Consider the following 20,702-nt stretch of genomic DNA (forward strand, 5'->3'; position numbering starts at 1 on the left):
GGGCAGGGAACTTATGCTATACCTCTTTGACTTTAAAGTACCCTATACCCTGCCTTGGAAAATGATAAACTTGCAGAAACAATGGACATGAAATTGCCAGTGCCTAGACCGTGATCCTGAAATGAGCCATCTATTCTACAACTCTTCAATGACCTGTCAACCTACTCTTTTGGCAAAATGATAGAACTAAGACACCGAGAGGTTAGTTAAGGAACTTACCCAGCAGTTAGGACTGGAATCCACATCTCCTAACAAGCAGCCCCACATCTGCTTCCCCACTCTGCCAAGCGATTTATGTCTAGGAATTGGGAAACCAAGAATTCTAGTCCCAGAATATCATCCCAAACGAAAATAAAAAGCCTTAAGTTCCATGCATTATTTCAAGCAACTAGTTTCAAGATATTAGCAAGGAAGCAGTTAATATTTAAAAACTAAGCATTCCAGAAACATACAATGCACCATGAGTCAGAGATGCAAAAACAGAAGGGAAGAAAAAAACTCACAAACACTTCAGATATTAAAATGATCAGATATGGAACATACAATAAGTATGTGCAATATGTTCAAAGAAAGAAAAAAGGGGTAATTAAAAAGCAAGTGGCAGGTGGAGCAACTAAGCCCGCGTGCCACAACTACTGAGCCTGCTCTCTAGAGCCCGTGAGCCACAATTATTGAGCCCACGAGCCACAACTACTGAGCCCACGTGCCACAACTACTGAAGCCCGTGCGCCTAGAGCCCGTGCTCCACAAGAGAAGCCACCACAATGAGAAGCCCGCGCAGTCAACGAAGACCCGATGCAGCCAAAAATAAATAAAAATAAAATTAATTAATTAATTAATTAAAACAAAAAGTAAGTGGCAGAAGGGGGTGGGGTGGGGGAAGGATGGATTGGGAGTTTGGAGTTAGCAGATGCAAACCATTATACACAGAATGGATAAACAACAAGGTCGTACTGAATAGCACAGGGAACTATATTCAATATCCTGTGATAAACCATAATGGAAAAGAATACATATATGTATAACTGAATCACTTCTCTGCACAGCAGAATTACCACAATATTGTAAGCCAACTACACTTCAATAAATTTTTTTTAAAAAGTTCAAGTGGGAGGTGGAATTTCAGCAAACTAAAGTTCTTCAAAGCTTCTAGAGAAGACATGAGCAAAGGACCATGACCACAGGCTAAGCAATCAGCCTCCATAACCTGACACCAGTGCCATCCAGGGGTCCAAACAGGAATCCAAATTATGAGTAGAGAGACACAGACCTACCAACACCACTATAAAAACAGTGCCAAAGGCACAGATCTTTTTCCATTCACAGAAGATGCAAATGAACCAAAACGCATTCTCCTTTCTTTCTTTAGGGAACAGCTTTAAGCATGGCCAAATAATCACAAAAGTTACCCTGTGCCAAAGACATTAAACTGTTTAAAAATCCCAAGAGAGAAGGACACACATAACGTGAACACATGGTGTAAAACGTACAAATGAACGTCTCAAATGGACAATGACCAGTTCAAAATCATGGTCCAAGGGCAAGCAACTAGAAAAGGTTTCTAAGTGGGAATAATCAGATGACTGAAGCCTAAATCCAGAGACAGGCCAAATGACAAATACCCTCCTAAATGTCACTCCCACCTCAAAAATATCCACTGGATCCTTAACAAACACCTGCTGTATAGCACAGGGAACTATACTCAATACCTTGTAATAACTTATAATGGAAAAGAATCTGAAAAAGAATATATATATATATGTATAACTGAATCATTTTGCTGTACACTTGACACATACACAATATTATAAATTAACTGTACTCCAATATACAAATAAATAAATAAATAAACAAGTAAATAAAGAAAAAAAGAAATTGGGTCTTTAGATAATGGTTTCTGTTAACTAAATCATCTCCATATGGTCCACACCTCCTGTCCAAGTTCTATTTATTCTTCAAGGTTCAGCCCCAAAGCCCACACTGCGATCAACTATGCCTACCCAGTGGTTCTCAGTTGGGGCAATTTTGTTCCCCCCCAGGAAACAGCTGTCAATGTCTGCAGACATTTTTGGTTGTCACAGTTGGCAGGTACAACGGGCATCTAGTGGGCAGAGGCCAGGGATGCTGCTAAACACCCCGTGATGTAAAGGACAGCCCCCCAGAATGTCAACAGTGCTGGTGCTGAGAAACCCTGACTTATACCAACCACAGCCCTCCCAGATCCTCTTTTCATCAAACTCCCATTATACCCACGGTCACCACCATTTAATGATATACAGCCTGGCGCTGTTGATAACAGTTGCGTGTACCTGTGCCTCTTTCCCCAACTTAACTGTAAATTCCTCTGGCGGAGGAAGACCATGTGTGTATCACATCTGTGTTCCCCCAGGACTCAGCAGGGTAGCTCCAAAGAGCTGCTCGTCACATACCTGTTAGTTGATTTGTCTCCTTTCCCACCTGCTTGATGCAATATGAACGGCTTTAACTAATTTCTCTATCAACTCATGCAATAAATTGCTTTTACTCTGCATTTTGAAAAAATGAAAACAAAACAACTTGTATTACTTAGCAGTGCGAAGCCATAAAAAACATTAGCATAGCAAAAACCTGGAATGAAAGATGTGGGTGGTTTGATGTTTCTGTTTTTACATTCCCTGTCAAGATTACATGTTTACTTCCTTAAAGGAAAAAGTCAGCCAAGTATAAAATGTGAACTTAAAATGCCACTCTTTTGCAAGACTATCTATGAAAATTACATACTACTGTTCACACACATGCTTCCTGTTAATTAGAGGATAGTTTGTAGAAAAACCTGCTCCAGCAAAACTTGCTGTAATAGTCCAAACCCTCTGCAGTAATGAGGAAATCCTGCTGAGGATGGTATTTTCCACCAAGAACGACAGGACTGCAGCCAAAAGCCATGCTTTTATCAATGGCCGGAGATGCTACCCTGCAACAGTGTGTTTGGAATATGTTCTTCCCAATTCTACGCCAGTCCATTCTCAGATGTGCAAAAAGAGATCCTAAGAGGTGATCTAGAAACTATATCTATTTACATTTGACAAATAATATGGGGACAGCTGATTGTTCTCACAATTACATTTTTAGGGGGATCATATAATGAATTAGTATTTCCACAGTGGGTGCACACTGATGCCTCAGACAAAGTCTGGGCCTTTTCACCCGCATCCCACGGACCGGTCCCGTCAGCTTTCTCTTCCCTCCTCGAGCTACTGAGCCAGGCCGGTCAGTGCGCCTTGTCTGCTGAAAATTCCCATTCAGCTGGACACTCCATTCTGTTTAGATGCCACACAACCGCCACTAGGCGCTTTCAAAGCTAGCTCGAATCTCTGCAAGCTCTCACCCTTCCCACAGACGACCCTGATTCCTGCAGCCCAGATAAGATAGTCTGTCTTGAAGAGCTCCTCCAAATTCTGGTGTCTCCGCCTCAGATTCCTCATTATCTTCAGCCATGTCATTTCTGCATTCCGTCTTGACACCAAAGAGTCAGTGGAAAAGTTAACAAAGAATGAGAAATTAACACAACCTTGTAAAGCAACTATACTGCAATGAAAAAAATATTAAAACTGAAAAAAAAAAAGGAATTAGAGAGAGAGCAAAGAGATGCAGCACAAAGAAAAACCGAAGTCTCTAAAAGGTCAAGGAGGCATGGTTCACTCAACAGGTTTTACAAGACCTTGTGGAGACCTCGCGAGGCTGTAAACGCTGCCGTAGTAACTAGGGGAACATAAGTGACAAATCAAGGGCTCCAGTGTGATGCGGGGCCAGGGCAGCCCAAAGGCAGGTGCTCCGTGGGGAAGGTGCCCGGGATTGGCTATAAACGCTGCAGCTGATGTGGAAGCAAGGAAGAGAAGCACAGCATGAGAAATATAGAAAGAATATAAAATAAAAGGCTCCTAAGATGATGAGGAAAAAGAGTCTACAGCTGTAATACTGAAAGGTAGAGAGAAAGAAAAGTGGCGGGCCACACGGGCACAGAGTTCAGAGCAAGTGAGTTACTTTCTCCTGGAGTCGGAAAGTGAGGTTTTCCGTGTAACTGAAACTTGGCCCTTTGAGCACAAATTTATTATTATCTTGTTTTAAGCTACCTTTATTTTAGAAATCTTTCTGAAATGCACCACATGTGTTCCTGCATTGTTCAGCAGGGTGCATCAAACCAAAATGTGCCAAAGCTGATCTGATCTGTTCTGGACAAGACATCATCCCTCTGGCCCATTTTTGTCCTTTGATGTGGTGCACTGACATTCTCAGAGCCCACTTACCAGAGCCCGCTGTTTTATTTTATGTCAAGCAGAGCCCAAAGCTGCGCTTCTGGAATTCTCCATTTCTGCTTTCAGAAGGTGGCTGTCCCTTCTCAGAGCTTCCCCCGGCGCTCCCTCAGCGGGGCCCAAGGCCGCAGGGGCCTACTGCATGCCCAGTCTTCTGGGTGAGGCCCTGAGGTCAGCTCCCTGACCCCTGCTCCACTGAAGGTAGAACAGCTGACTGCCTCTCAGAGGTCTGCCTGCTTCCTCCCAAATGAAGGTTCTAGAATTATGATATCTGGATAAGAGACGTAATACTGTAATAAAATAATCCCTAATAACGTAGATTCATGCCACTTATTTACAAAGCAGAGAAATAAATCATGGCCCTCGCAGCCTTTCTGTTTTCCAATCAGACTTTCGTCTACTACATACTCCACTCCAGTCCCGCCCTGGCATGGTCACCAACTTTTATTAGCTTTTGTTTTTGATGTGGAAGCTACAGAAACAATACTTCTTCTCCACGTGTTCAATAAATACAACATGCCAAGCTCTCTAACAGAAAACATGGGGCAGTGTGTGATAAGAAGATGAATAGGACCTGACCGCAACGAGCTTAGAACTTGGCATGCAAACCACCTGGGTACAAAATAATTGTAACCAAGGGTGAAATGCGTTGGGTGCCAGGAGAGCAGTTCCACACCCTGGAGGGCTGTGGAAACAGCACCCTCCCAGTTTGGAAGGCAAAGGACGGATGCCTTCATTGGGAAATGTTATTGGCATGGGCTTCAAAGAAGGGAGGGGACTCTGACCAGTTTCAATGCAAGGTTGGCACAGTCAAGGCCAAGAAAGCAGCATGAGAAAACGACAGAAGGCAGGGGTTTAAAAAAAGCCTGGCATGTGTATACAGTGGTCTAAAGAATAGTGAAAGAAAATGCTGTGAAGGTAGGTCAGATTCAGATCAGAGGGCCCAAGATGCAAGGCCAAAAGGTGAGGCCCTGAAGGTAGAAGCTCTCAGCAGCCAGTGAGGTTTTCCTACACTCTCTGAACCTAACATGCAGACTTAATCTTGTTAGAAGGATGATGCTGTTTTCCCTCCTTTAATGGAAAAGGAATTTAAAAAGGTGAATTATTAATCATCTCATCTCGGTTAATTATCTCTTAAAACCAAGCTCACTATTAAAATATCACTATGGAACTCACTATAGAGCATGCATGTGTCACGCTCTCACTCGACAGGAAATGCACGCCAGTGGAAAAGGAATCATCCAGTCTACAACAAAAGGCAGCATGGGTACACAAATCAAATTCATTTCTTTGACAAAAAGAGAACAGGGAGGCTTCCCTGGTGGCGCATCCACCTGCCGATGCAGGGGACACGGGTTTGAGCCCTGGTCCGGGAAGATCCCACATGCCATGGAGCAACTAAGCCCGTGCAACACAACTATTGAGCCTGTGCTCTAGAGCCTGCGGGCCGCAACTACTGAGCCCATGTGCCACAGCTACTGAAGTCCGCGCGCCTAAAGCCCACACTCTGCAACGAGAAGCCACCGCAGTGAGAAGCCCGCGCACCACAACGAAGAGTAGCCCCTGATCGCTGCAACTAGAGAAAGCCCGTGCGCAGCAACGAAGACCCAATGCAGCCAAAAATAAATAAATAAATAAATTTATTAAAAAAATAAAAGAGAGAACAGGAAAGATGACATCTGTTCTAGTTCACAAGCCAAGCTCAAACAAAATATTTTGGAAAAAAAGTCTCTCAATTTTCCACTGGAGCCTTTTATTTAAGTGACACTTTCTAGAATCTTAAAAACAGCCACCTTCCCCATTTAAGAGATGCTATCTTTCTGTGTCGCTCAGAATATGACTTCCTTTGCCCTTACCCAGATAAATATATCTGCCCTGGAGACATACCTACAGGACAGATCATTCATTCTAGCACTATATTCCCTATGGCTCTATTTTCTGTGCTCTTCTCTCAATCAGATGATTAGCTACTTGGGGGAAAAGGATAATGCCATATATTCTGTCCTAAACATGGCTGAACACTGGGCAATAGAAGGTACTTATGAACATATGGGAATTGATTAACTCAATTAATTATACACACACACACACACACATCCCCTAAAGACTCAATTCTGTCATACTGGTCTAAGTGTGGAATAAAAGAAAAAAATTAAAAAGTTGAAGCTAGCTCTTAAAAATAAAAAAAGATCTAAACCAGTTCTTAAGAAACAACAGCAACAGTACTAGGCACTGGGGAAATGCAAATCAAAACCATAGCGAGATTCTACCACATACCCAGTAAAATGGCCAGAATCAAAAAGACAGACAATAACAAGTGCTGGTGAGGATGTGAGGAAACTGGAGCCCTCATACATAACTAGTGGGAATGTAAAACAGAGTAGCCGCTTTGGAAAACAGTCTGGCAGTTCTCACAAAGCTAACACAGTTATCACCACATGAACCACCAATTCCTCGCCTAGGAATATACCCAAGGGAACTAAAAACACATTCACACAAAAACTCCAACACAAATGTTCACAGCAGCATTGTTCCTAGTAGCCAAAAAATGGAAACAACCCAAATATCCCTCGACCGATGAATGAATAAACAAAATGTGGTATATTCATACATAGAATATTATTCAGCCATACCAAGAAACAAAGCGCCGAGACATTCTACAACAGGCCTGAACTTGGAGAACATGTGCTAAGTGAAAGAAGCCAGACACAAAAGGTCACGTATTGTATGATTCCATTTATATGAAATGCCCAGAAGAGGCAAATCCAGAGACAGAAAGTAGATTAGTGGCTGCCAGGGAGTGCGGCTGCTAATGGACACGGGTTTCTTTCTGGGGTTGATGAAAGGAACTAGTGGTGATGGTTGCACAACACAGTGACTACATGAAAAACCACTAAAACAACTATTTAAAGGGTTATGGTATGTGAATTATCTCAACTAGAAAACAACAGTCACGTGATGAGAAGCCTGAGGCCCAGAAATGCAGTTTCTTGTCCAAAGACACAAAGCTGATTAAACGGCATCTCCAGAACCAGATTTCAAGTCTCCCGACGCCCAGCACACTGCTCCAGGAGGATCAGGACAAGTAGTGTAGACGCGAGCCAGCTAGTCCTTTACTAGCTCACACCTCAGCAGAAGAGAAAGATGAACTAAATGATCTCTTCTGTTCCTTCCAGCTTTAGCGATCTAAGTCATATCACATTGTGAGCATTTCCTCTCCGCTACTGGTGACAGGAGCAGGGGTCCTCAGTCAGGGAGTTTACCCCTCAGGGGACACAGGAGAATGTCTAGAGACATTTCTGGTTGCCGCAACTGGGGGACGGGGTGGGTAGAGACTAGGCACGCTGCTCTCTGTCTGCAACGCACAGGGCAACCTCCCACGACAGAGAACTATGCAGCCCAAGATGCTGACAGCGGTGCTGCGGATGAACCCGGGCTTAGGGTATGATCAGCTTCATTTCCAACCTTTCCAAAGAAGCTCCAGAGCATGATGACCTCAAGCCACAGTTCTGAGATTACAGACTGACTGGGAGGCTGGCACAGCAGAGACAGGAAATAGACACTTTTTACCTCCCAGAATAATTAGCTTCCACAGAGAGTCGACTATTCAAATGCCCACAGGAGTCCGGCAGTTAACAGAAAGGAATGCAGCCAACAAACACCTAATAACCATTTGGGACTATTATGTCTTTTCTTCCCCCAAAAAACTCTCACTGGCTCCCATTCTTCATGAAACATAGATAATCCTCTCAATCTAACCCACTTTGGATAGACACGGATGCCAAGAAATACTTTCTAACATAAGAAAAAGAATAGCACGAGCTCAGGAACAAATGGCTCAGAGTGGGGAAGATGGTGGGAGTGGTGGGGGGCTGTGGGGACCCCCGGGGTATATGCCCCCATGAAGGGGCCACCACTAGTCAGCTTCAGTGGATCCATGCCAGGATGGAGATCAAAAGGTCTCCAGATGTCTCAAGAAGAATGGGAAATCCAGATGATGTGTAGGGGTGAGAAAGACATCTCCCAGGATTTAAAATCTTTGCTCAAAAAAAAATTTTAAACACTGTCAAATCAAAAACAATGGGGTTCCAGCCTCTGCAACCAGACCGTGACCTCTTAGCTCACACTAATCCCAATAAGCAATGTCAGTTTCACAGTTTCAGGTCTTCCTAGGGACATGTTCCATCGAATGCAGGACCTATTGTCTGATTATAAGAACAATTCTTTTCCCTTAATTACATCTTAATAGTTCACTTAAAGTTGAAAATTTACCAAAGACCAGAGAATTACTGCTGACTTAAACTCATAATATTATTGATGGCTGCCATTTCTTGAAGCTCCAACAACTTTACAAATGGGGACGCTGAGATCCAGAGGAATAAAAAGGCTTGCTAAGCTACCCTGCCAGTTAGGGAACCAGAGGCATAATTTGAACCCAGGTCTCTCTGCTCAGAAAAATCTATTCTCTCCACTTCCAATGGCTACCACGCCAAGTTACTGTAAGGAATACAAATAACAAACGCAAAGCCCTAAGTACTTCCTGCACATGCTGTGAACAGCAGTTGTTATTATTATTATGAAATATTAGCTTTCCATCTCAACCCATACTCCTTATAGCTTTTATCAGAGTCTCTGAAGAAGCAAAGCTATTGTTTTCACAAGCTCTGAGGACACTGTGCCTAAAAATTACCTGCTGAGTGGAGTTCTGGCCCTTCCCCCTTCTTTAGCATGAGTTCACACACTGTTATCCCAGCCAGCTTTCTGGGTCTGCATGACCAGGTCCTCACTGATCTCCGATCAGGGGCCCTTCTGGTGGGTAATGTGAGGTCACGAAACAAGTACCACACACAAAGTCAGAAGACAGGGGCTTGAATCTGGTTTCATTGAGCTGAATGATCCTGGGCATGTTACTTAACAACTCTGTGCTTCAATATTCTCATCTGTAAAATGGGTATAATAGACTGCAGTCTGTAGGATGATTGTAAGGTTTAATTACCTGCAGAAAAAATCCTCCCACATTGCTGGGCACAGGTAAACACTCATTGTTCACCTGACGTTTCAATGTCCAAGGCTCGGCACAGTGGGCAGGCTGATCCTCGAATCTACCTATGCCAGTGCTTTTCTCCCTCTCCCGTCTCTACCACCTTTTTCCACAAAGCCCCTATCTCTTTTACCACCACCCCTGCCCATCTGCCAGATTTGAAAGAACCCTGCCTACGTTTCACAACAACAAACAAGGTTCGGTGTTCAGTTTCACAGTCAGGATAATCACTGTCTTTTCCGGGAAGTATCACTCATTTTCATTAACCACAGAAATCCTGCCCTTTCTCTGCTGCCACCTCCTCACCCCATATTCGAGGTGAGATGTTTGCAGAGGATATAATCCACCAATTCAACCCACTGTCTCACATCTCTCTTCCCTCTTACAGACTGAAAATATTCTACATTCAGTTACATGAATTTGAAAGACAGAGTCCAACTACACAGAGTCTAAGACAGGGCTGGCAAGTATGGGGATAAGCCCTGGTCTTCCCTCCTCCGGGGCCACAGCAGACATCAACAATCAATCACACTGTGTGGGGGCTTCCCTGGTGGCGCAGTGGTTAAGAATCCACCTGCCAGTGCAGGGGACATGGGTTCAAGCCCTGGTCCGGGAAGATCCCACAGGCCACGGAGCAGCTAAGCCCACACACCACAACTACTGAAGCCTGCGCGCCTAGAGCTCGTGCTCTGCAACAAGAGAAGCCACCGCAATGAGAAGCCCGCGCACCGCAATGAAGAGTAGCCCCCGCTCGCCGCAACTAGAGAAAGCCCGCACGCAGCAATGAAGACCCAATGCAGTCAAAAACAACAACAAACAAACAAACAAAAAAACCACATTGGGTGTTTTCCAGCTGATCCCAGACAAGGCTCCAAAACCCCTCTCCCAGCTCTGCAGGCAGCCACCATTCATCAGACAGAGCTGCCATTTGGGATGAAATCTACTTGCCAAGTTTAGGAAACCTTAAATCAGATGAGGACTCTAAAATCATGTACTGTGTACAGGAAAGGAATAGTGCCCATTTGCATCATAGTAAGCACTTTGTAGGCTGTGAATAAATATGGTTTAGTGACTTGTGCACAGCATGCTGTGTCCCTACAAAGTGTTCAAAAATTACAGAAGAACTCTAATTAGGTGGTTTGTTGGGGAACGACCTCAAATTGTAATGTTCTTATTCAAATTTCAGTTGAAAACTCTTTACACTTAAATTTACTAAAAATTCTCCAAAAATTATATCAGCATGCATCCTTGGCTTAGTAAGCATTATGTACTGTATGTAATATTTTGATGATTAAAGATCTTGCACAATTCAGGGTTATAATTTTTTTCATGCTTTTATTACTGCTATTACTACTGCTGCTGCTGTTAATAATGATATAATAGAACTAATAGATAAAATGCACCGAATACTTTCTATGTACCTGGCACTGTATGTGGAATACTTCAGGCCTTCAATGCTCACAGCAATCCTACACAGAAGGTACCACTGCTGTCCCACTTTTACAAATAAAGGGGCTGAGGCTCCTTGCCTAAGGTCATGTCGCTCACCAATGGCAGACTAGGATTTGGACCGAGCCCCGCCTTAACCATGAGGCTACACCAATGTAGCCAATGTGCTGCACTGGGTGACATCTCTCCAATGGTACATAATCCAAAGATGAGGCATAAGTAGGTGCACGGGTTGAATGTAAACTGACTCCAGAATTAAATAAACCAGTAGGTATTCAATCCAAAGACCTACTTTGGCTAGTATGTAGTTTATCATAAAATGACAGCGTAACCCAAACCTCCTGTCAACTGGAGATCCAGGCTTATGGAAATGGCCAATTTCCAGTCAAAGGGACTATCCTGATGAACATGATAACTAAAGCAGAGAACCTGGAAGCTTCAATCCACATGGGAATGTCATGAATGGAGACCATACTCCCACTCCTTGTGCAACCCACAGAAGGAAAACTAACGCAAAAGCTATGTTGGCTGCGTTGCTTTAGGTTTTTTTGTCTTGCTTTGTTTTATTTTGTTTTGTTTTCACTTGAACTTATTTGAAATCGGATGGTGGTCATAAACTGATTTAAGTCAGATATTATAGTCACAAACTCTTTTCCCAACTTAAGTTGCATACAGGTGGTGTATTTTTTTATTTACCTTTTTTAATATTGAAGTATAATTGATTTACAGTGTTGTGTTAGCTTCAGGTGTACAGCAAAGTGATTCAGATATACATATATCTATATCTATTCTTTTGCAGATTCTTTTCCCTTATAGGTTATTACAAGATATTGAGTATAGTTCCCTGTACTGTACAGTAGGTCCTTGTTCGTTGTTTTGGTTTTAATATTGGATTGGTGTGTAGCAATAGCTGCTGACTTTAACTACATATATTTGCATTTACCAAATACCACTGAACTGACCTGTCAAGCAAGTCACCTCTTACTCTTAGCCCTCCACTCCCAAGCCACTAGAGCCAAGGTGACAAAAAGCCATTTCCAGATCTGGGCTATCCATCACCAGTAGGAAATGGAAAATGCATCCTGAAGTAGTAGAACTCTCTGCCCGCAGTCACAGCCAGTGTTCCCTTTCCGGCTTTGGGAGCTCTGAGGTCATACTGGCAGGGAGCACGCAAAGGTGCCACAACAAGGCAGACACACCCTGATGCACGCCACTCCACTCTCAGGGGTCAGTTCCAGGAAACCCCCTTTGGGGTTTTGCCAGTTACGAAGCCAGCCCAAAAGGGTCAGGTCCCCTCAGGAGTACATAAGCTGTCAATGGTAAACCAAGGCATCAGATCTAGGAGACCAATCAAACCGTTCCAGAGTCTCCCAGGGGCCATACCAGCCTAAAAGTCCCTGGGATTGTAGGTCGGGGACCCCTCTGCCAGCATCTAGCTCAGCTTTCAGTCCTACAGCAGAGTTGTCGTGAGTCCAGAAGGGAAACATTCCATTAGGTACCTTTCCTCAGTCGATTTCTTTTTTAGCATTTGGGAACAAAACAATCAAACATAAAAGAAATAAAAACTCTAACCTTAAATTACCACAGCCCAGTTCCTGGGGGACTAGCCTGTGCTGGCAGATAAACTCAGATAAGCCTTTTCAGAGGGCAGAGGGAAACCACTGCCTTAAACTAGATGCTCAGTTGCAGCTGGTGTCCATTTCCAACCTCTGACTCCCCCGTCCCACTCTCCCAGCCACACCAACTGCCAATCAAAACTCTGGCAACGGTAAGTACTGATCCCTATTGGTCTAAAAAACACCAAACAGAAGGTTTCAGCGACTTGTTAAGCTACAACGAGAAAGAGGGCCCCAAAAGAGAATTGTACATGATCAGGAGTAATTTCCCTCACATGTTAAAAAGCATTGGCCATTTCCGGGCTTCCCTGGTGGCGCAGTGGTTGAGAGTCCGCCTGCCGATGCAGGGGACACGGGTTCGTGCCCCGGTCCGGGAAGATCCCACGTGCCGCGGAGCGGCTGGGCCCGTGAGCCATAGCCGCTGAGCCTGCGCGTCCGGAGCCTGTGCTCCGCAAAGGGAGACGCCTGCGTACCGGTTTAAAAAAAAAAAAAAAAAAAAAAAAGCATAGGCCATTCCTGAGAAAAAATAACCTTTCACTACATTTCTCATCTGGAAAGCTAAGCTCCTTTTCTGCAAAATGGATAAACAGAGTAATATAAAATTGATCACAGAAAAATAATGAATACAGGAATGTGATTTAAATGAGAACTTAAGTTTCTAACGAACTCTGCAGCTAAACTAACACCCCTGAAAGCCGTCCCTACTGAAAAACTGATGAAACCTAAAAGGGTCTCCTTCTGAGTTTAGAGTTTGGAGGGCAAATTTTAAAAAGATTAACCCTGGGCAGCTAAACTAATAATTTCTTGATCCCGTTTTTTTCAAATCTGCATTTCAAAATGCAGTGTTTCAAACTTTCATATATAATGATCGCTAAGTCATACTAACTTTTATGTTAAAAGTGAAACATTCACTAAGAATCTAGAATTTTTCTATTTTGTCACCCATTTCTAACTTTACTGAAAAAAAAACCAATTCATTTCAGAACTTTTTATAAATTAAACATGAAAAATCTGAAGAAGAAATATTCTTTAGAGTTAGTATCTCACACTGCTTCCTGTAGAATTGTTGGGTTTTTTCACAATAGCTGTTTTCTGCTTTTGATCAAAACATTGAAAAATACAGAAATAAACAAGGCTCAATTAGGCTTACACTCCTGCGATGTGGAAACCACCTCATACTTTTATAAACAGATGTCAAAATTTAGTTCCCTCAAATCGAATGAAATATTTATTTAAAATGTCCTAATGCACATGGATTTTAAAAAGTCCCTAATTTCGTAAAGGAGTCCATGCCCTTGATTATATTTACAAGTTTAAAGTATCAGAGAATGGAAAAAATATCAAATTTGGGAAATATTAAGATGAACTAGAAAAAGTGAGGTCAGGTCTTCACTTGGGATATCGATAAATCTCCCTTTCTAGCAATGGACCTTAGTATATATTGACTATAATTCCATATCCAGCTGCTGACTTTAAGATTCAGGAAATTCGCCCATAGTCTTTCCAATTAAAGGGGGGAAATGCCATCAATCAGTCCTTCTATTTCAACTGTCAACTTGCATGCTGTTATGGGAAATGAACTGTGTCCCCCTAAAAGATGCTGATGTCCTAACCCCCGGTACCTGTGAATGTGACCTTATTTGGAAATAGGATCCTTGCAAATGATCAGGTTAAGATGAGGCCAACAGGGTAGGTGGAAGTTCAATATAAAAAGGGGAAATGTAGGGCTTCCCTGGTGGCGCAGTGGTTGAGGGTCCACCTGCTGATGCAGGGCACACGGGTTCGTGCCCCGGTCCGGGAAGATCCCACACGCCGCGGAGCGGCTGGGCCCGTGAGCCATGGCCGCTGAGCCTGCGCATCCGGAGCCTGTGCTCCGCAACGGGAGAAGCCACAACAGAGAGAGGCCCGCGTACTGCAAAAAAAAAAAAACGGGGGGGTGGAATGTAGACACAGAGGAGACACACACACACAAGGCGAATGCCATGTGGACATGAAGACAGATACCAGGGTCATAATCTACACGCCAAGGGGGAGTGCCAAAGATTACCAGCAAACCGTCAGAAGTTAGGAGAGAGGCACAGAACAGAGTCTCCCTCACAGCCGTCAGAAGGAAGAAAGCCTGCCAACACCCTGATCTCGCCTTCTAGCTTTCAGAACTGTGAGACTAATTTCTGTTGTTTAAGCCCCACAGTTCTCGGTTCTGTGTTAATGGCAGCCCTAGGAAACCGATACACAAGCCTTCCCAGCCTGACATTCCCTTACAACTTTGTCCTTGCACTCCCGACTTACTCCTGTCTCTCCTAATTATTTCTTATAATGCTCCTGCCACTTCCCTAAACTCACTCTCTCCCCTCCCCTGCCAATGCCCTTCGGCACTGTTTCTTGTCAGGGGTACCACTGGCATTTTGCATCGGGCAGCTCTTACAGGGGACTGTCCAGTACACTGCAGGATGTGGAGCACCCCTGGTACTTTCATTCCGCCAAGGGCCCAGGGTGGAGAAATTTTGCTCTAGAAGCTTTGGAGCCACCTGCCTGCCAGACTTTGACTCAGGGTCTCACCATCTACTGTGTATCATCTCAATCAGGTCAGTGAACTTCAGTCTCTCCATCTGTAAAATGGGAATAAACCTTGCCATGTGACTCAGGATTGAGTTGAAGATCCTAGCAAGCCCAGGCTTACCCTCACTAGCTTTCTTTGGCATTAGAATCACTGACGAATTAATGCTCACTCTGTTTTATATGGTCACATCCTGACTTTAACCACCTTGGAGCTCCTTTCAGAAGCTCCCTTACACAAATGAAGCTTCACAATGCATTTTGATCATTATCATGGATCTGATCATTGCATGTTTAAAACAGTCATAAGTCACACAAGGCAAGGCATGGGCACGCCTTTCTACAGCTAAAAACGAGTGTGAGAACTCTGCGCATAGTTTCTACATGTTTCCCCTCCATTCCCACACCCACCTGAAAACACAGCTGCAGCCGTGGACAAAGGTCCATGTCTTCCAACTCTGCTTCCAACTCTGCTTTCTTTGTACCTTTCCCTCCCAGTGACGGTCCCCTCCAACAGCCAGGGATATACTACTTCTGTCTAACTCATGTCCCCTTGTCCCATGGAAACATCCCCCAAGCCAGCATCAGCCCTTCGTTCTCCTTGATGAAATGGTTTGCAACCCAAGTCTCTGGGCTGTGGAGTGTCCGCACTGATTTATGCCATGAAGGCAGAGTGTGTGCCTGTTCTGTTCTGACCCTCATACACCTAACAGCACCTAACAGAGAGCCTGGTACTTAGTAGGTTTTCAATGATTGCTAAGAGCATGAGTCAATCAAGGCATGCATGAATGTAGGGCTGAATGAATGTACAAAGGAATACATTCCGGACTCAGGAGACCTGGCCTCCATTTAACCCTCAGCTCAGCACTGACTGCCACTAATGACCTCAGGGGAAGTCATTGAATCTCCAGGCCCAAATTTCCTTCTGTGAAATGAGGTGGTTGGACTTCACTAGAAAATCTCTTTTGGTGTTCTTCCAGCTCTCACAACTGAGCCCAAGAACTTTTCAGAAAGAGTGACAAACTTTACTTCCTTTTTGAGAAATTTTAGTCAAGGCAAGCAGGAGGGTAAAGATTCTTCTGAAATCACATACCAGGGGTCTCTCCCTGTCAGACAGCACCTTGTTCCCTGGGGACAAAAGGCTCCAGACAGCATGCCAGCTGCAGATCCTGAAGACATCTCCGAGATGGTGAGTACTCTGGAGTTTGTTATCACGGGCTGCTTTCAAGGACTCAGAGTCCACTCCGTACTCAAAAGGTCCACAGGGACCCCTGCTGCCTGTCCCCTCCCACCGAAGGGTCCTCCCCTTCCAGCCTGAACAAGATGGGCTCAGGCACTCTCTCCCGGGCTCCAAATCCAACTCAATCCCTCTCTCTGCCATCTGCCTGAGGCTCCCACATGCATATTTTATGATTTCTGGCACATTTCCTCCTTATCTGACATCCTGCAATGCATCCCTCCAGCGCCTATATTATTTCTGTCTCTGGTAAAGAATGTTCCTGACAGAGGCATGTGTCCTTGGGTTGTACTTTATTACTGGTGGTTTCACCTTTCCTATCTTATCTCCCCACCTGATCCCCACCTGAATTCCTTGAGGACAGAAACCACACCCTCTGCTCTCCTCCAATTCCCACAAGACCAAGGACAGAGGTAGGCAAGCAGGAGACCCTTAGAAAATGCTTGTTGAGTGAGTAAAACAATGAACCAATGAAATAATCGACTGATTACAATGTTTTTACATTAAAAAGTCATATTAATGTATTTCCTGGATAAAGTTACCAAGACCTCCCCTTCTGGGTATACAACCAGAATAAATTAGATTTTAAAATGGCACTGCTTTGACTACACTATTTTCTTAGGACTGAAATAAAGTGCCCTTCTCTATGATATGAATGACAGCAGCGTGATCAGTCGCATAAGAAATCTGATTTTCAAGTAGCCATAGCATAATAATGTGGCATTGCTTTTATTTCCTATAAAAGCAGATTTTACTTGGAGCTGGGGAAGAGAAAAGGGCCATCACCCCTTGTGTTAATTATTCTAACTACCACTGTTAGGTGCGGAAGCTGGAGAGTTCAGGCAAATCAGAACAAGATATGAGAGTTTTCCCCAGACAGACTGTTTAAATCTATTGTTGACTGGGCAGAGCATGTTTTTTGGAAATTCCTGGGATTTACTTGGCCACGTCTACTTCTAGTCACATTCCTTCCTTGTGGTTTAATCCACTCCAGCTAAAACCAAACTGACTTGGGAATCACATTATTCATTCTCCCGTGCACTTGCTGGTCATGGTTGGTCACCGAATGAGACAGAACCAGTGGTCAATGCAACACCGCTGGAGGAAAAACACAGCTGTGCCCTCACAGCTCAATACAGCATAATGCCATAAGCCCTAGTGAGCCTCTTCTGCTCAACAGCTGACCTAAACAACTTCATTATCTCTTAGAAATCACCATTCTTGCACAGAAGCATAAACTTACCCTCACCCAAAGTACTGATGTTACATAATTACAGAAAAACTCTGTACTGATATAGGAGCTAAATTTACAATTGGAGAGACTCAATGACTGAGGATTGTCTGAGACCCGAAAAGATCAGGTACTTTAAAATACATAATTAGCATTTATGGGCTGTACATATGGTATGTGATAACAGAGTATGTCTTCCAGCTGAAACCGTATCTTGTTGGAACACAGACTACCGGGTGTGTTAGTGAAGGGACCTGAGCCATCCCAGTAGAACACCAGAGGAAAAGAATAAATTCACTTTGATACTAACATGTATATTGTCAATGTGAAAGAAGTCATTATGAGGGTTTATCCACATTTACCCAACTAATTAATTCAAAGCACTTTAAAGCTAGAGTGCAATGCTGAGTTATTCATCACAACCCTTCATTCTATGGACAAGAAACTCCAGCACAGATGAGGTACTTCAACCAAACTCACACCACTCGTCAGAGCCTTCCTCAAAACTGGGGTCTCTTAGGTCTAGCTTCATATGAAAAACACCCAACATTAAATTTAAAAGTTAAAAAGGCACATAGCAGGCAGGCAATAAATATTTGTTAATGGAATTGAGGAAACAGAGATGTGGGGGTTCCAGAACTCTCTTGATATATGACCTTCTTACAGGATAAGCCAAGTCATTACCATAAGTTTGACTTGTCCAACATAGACAGCGTAGGCTTCTTAATACATAAAGCATCTCTTTTTCAATCAATAAAATGCTATTGCAACAATTATCGGAGCACGCAAGTTGATGGTGAAACCAAAAGCCTTGTAGCACTCTTATGAAGAAGTGAATTGGAAAAAAAATCTATCCATGAAACAGTATGGGTTTCCAAACACATGAAGTGCAGCTTCAGTGCAGACATCTATAAAAGGCAGGTATGACTAAGCAGCCCCAAATAACAAGAAACACCAAAACTATCAGGAATGTGGGAGACCAGGGCATGCCTGCATACAAAGATAAGTTGGAATTTCCCATCTATTGTAACTAATGCAAAAGGGGGCCTTTTTTTCTATTGTAAGCTAATTCCTTTTTAAATAAGAAACCTCAGTGTTGTGCTGCAAACAACATTTTCTTCCATCCTCCATCTCACCTGCTTCAGAAACAAATTTTGGGGAAATATGGTTGAGTTGCTGGGCCTGCAGCCAACTGACCAGACCAAATTTTAGGCTATCAGCATTGCACTTTTTGATGTATTTGATTCTGTATCTCACCAAAGAGCCTCTTAAATCTAGAGTTTTACTCTTAGCTAAAGTAACCAAATCTTAATAATCTAATCGTGTAGAACATATTGCCACCTGTCTCATTCAGTGGGCTATCAAGTATATTACTGAATTTTTCCCTAAAGTCTGACATCTAGCTATGTAACTTCTTCCTAAAAGAAAATTCAAGAATATCGACCAAACAAAACAGCTTAAAATAATTAAAGAGACCACAATTTATATATCCCCAAGATGAAACTGAGCACAGCATTACTGGAGGAAAGAAACCAAACGCACCACATTTTACATATAGATGTAAAAATATTTATAGTACCAGAGGCCAAAAAAAAAAAAAAAAAGACAAAACAAAAACCCCTGGCACGACAGGAAAAACCTGGTTTACTGTTCTCTCTGCGCAGGTATAAAACTGAAGAAACGTGCTTGGTGGAGGGGCACAGAGGGTGGAGAGCAAGTTCCACTTAAACTTGTTCCATTCAGGAGCTAGGTTAGCAAACCAAGCAGCCTGACAAGCTCCCGTACAACACAGAACCGGGCTGAGTGTCCCAAATCGGCAAGAACTGACACCAAGGGAAGCGGGACCCCCAAAGCTCTCGGACCACCCATCCCCAAATCCCCGAGCCACTCAACTGGAGCTGGGGGCTTCCCGCCGACTCCATTTTCCTGTCTCCCTCTCAGGCCGTGCAGGGTGGGCACGTGGGTGAGTCCGGGGTCCCCCACCAACCTTGGCTCCCCGCCCTATTCATTGTCCGAGGATGATGATCACCTGCCGGGCGCCGGCTCCCGCCGCGGGACGCGCAGCGCGCCGAGACGCACCGGGGCGAGCGCCACGCGCCTCCCGCAGGATCGGCGCCCCGCTGCCCCTACCACGCAGACCCGGCCCGCGGCCGGTCCCCTACGTGCTCACCGCCACGAAGCCCGAGGAGGAGGCGATGAACACGCGGATGACCATCCTCTCGTCGCGCCGGGACTGACCGTCGGCCCCCGGAGGCTCCGGGATGGCGCGGACGCAAAGGCAGAACTCGGCTGAGAGCCGCCGCCACCGCCACCGCCACAGCCGGGCACAGCGCTCCGGTCTGGGAAGACCGCAGGGATCCGGATCCCTCCCGCCCGGTCTGCAGATAAAAGCTGAGAGCTTCCCGACCGCCGGCCAAGGTAGAGAGGAGGGGCAGAGGGGAGGGGAAGGAGCCGGCTGCGGGGCGTGATGGGAATTGTAGTCCCCGCAGCTCCCTGGGATGGCGGTGGACCGAGCTCCTACCAACCGCCTGCTTGCTGCGCGTCGATGCCGGACGCGCGCAGGTGGCTGGAAGGCCACCCGAGGCCGGGAAGAAGCTATGACGGGGGTGGCGAGGATCCTGGCGAGACGAAGGGGGAAAAAGAAAACTAGGCAAGAAGAGCTTGGTTCAGAGTCCGAGCTGGGGTTTCAGTGTTGTGGTTTACTGGTGTGGAGCATCCCCTCCCAGAAACGTCCACAGACTTAGTGGTGCCGCGGAGACCCATCGTCTCCGGGTCTCCTGCCCGCCCAGCAAGCCCCAGCGACCCGCGGCCGGCGGGATGGGGCGGGCCGGGCGCTCGGGGAAGTGGGGACGGTAAGGGCGGTGGGGACGCGCGCTCCTCGCTTTTCCCAGCGGTTCTGGAGTTGCGGAAAGGTGGTTCTTTGCGGGGTAAATGAGAGGTTTTCTTTTTCGGTAGACGCTGAAAATTAGAAACCCAGGTGAGAGCACAGCCGATATTTTATTTTTCTAGCAAAACTGTAATTGTAGCAGAAAAAATAAATACCAAGCGAAATTAGAATCCTACTATCAGCATCGGGAATCAGGACCCCGCCCGCCCCACCCCCTCCCCTACACAATGGCTTCGCCTCTGTGCACCTGATATTTACAGTTGAGCCAAATCTGTGCCTTTTTCAGACCTGCTGCACATTCCAGCGCAGTCTCCCAGGAGGATGCTGTTAAAATAAAAAGCTTCTATGTAGTTGCTAAGAGTTTAGGAGTAGTTCTTCAGCAAGTGTTTTCTGTTT

At 44.8% G+C, this 20,702-nt stretch overlaps 1 protein-coding gene across 1 annotated transcript in view; it reads right to left on the minus strand.

The window, feature by feature from the left end:
* The window catches only part of SH3BGRL2 (SH3 domain binding glutamate rich protein like 2), a 38,880-nt gene extending 19,106 nt beyond the window's left edge, over positions 1 to 19,774 (minus strand). Inside the window, exon 1 of the mRNA XM_079716414.1 lies at positions 19,590 to 19,774. Coding sequence (XP_079572540.1) covers positions 19,590 to 19,634 — 45 coding nt within the window. The 5' untranslated portion in view covers positions 19,635 to 19,774. The remainder of the gene's footprint in view (positions 1 to 19,589) is intronic.
* Positions 19,775 to 20,702: the final 928 nt, after the last annotated feature.

This window comes from Hyperoodon ampullatus (genome assembly GCF_949752795.1).
Source record: "Hyperoodon ampullatus genome assembly, chromosome: 12".
Taxonomy (NCBI): domain Eukaryota; kingdom Metazoa; phylum Chordata; class Mammalia; order Artiodactyla; family Ziphiidae; genus Hyperoodon; species Hyperoodon ampullatus.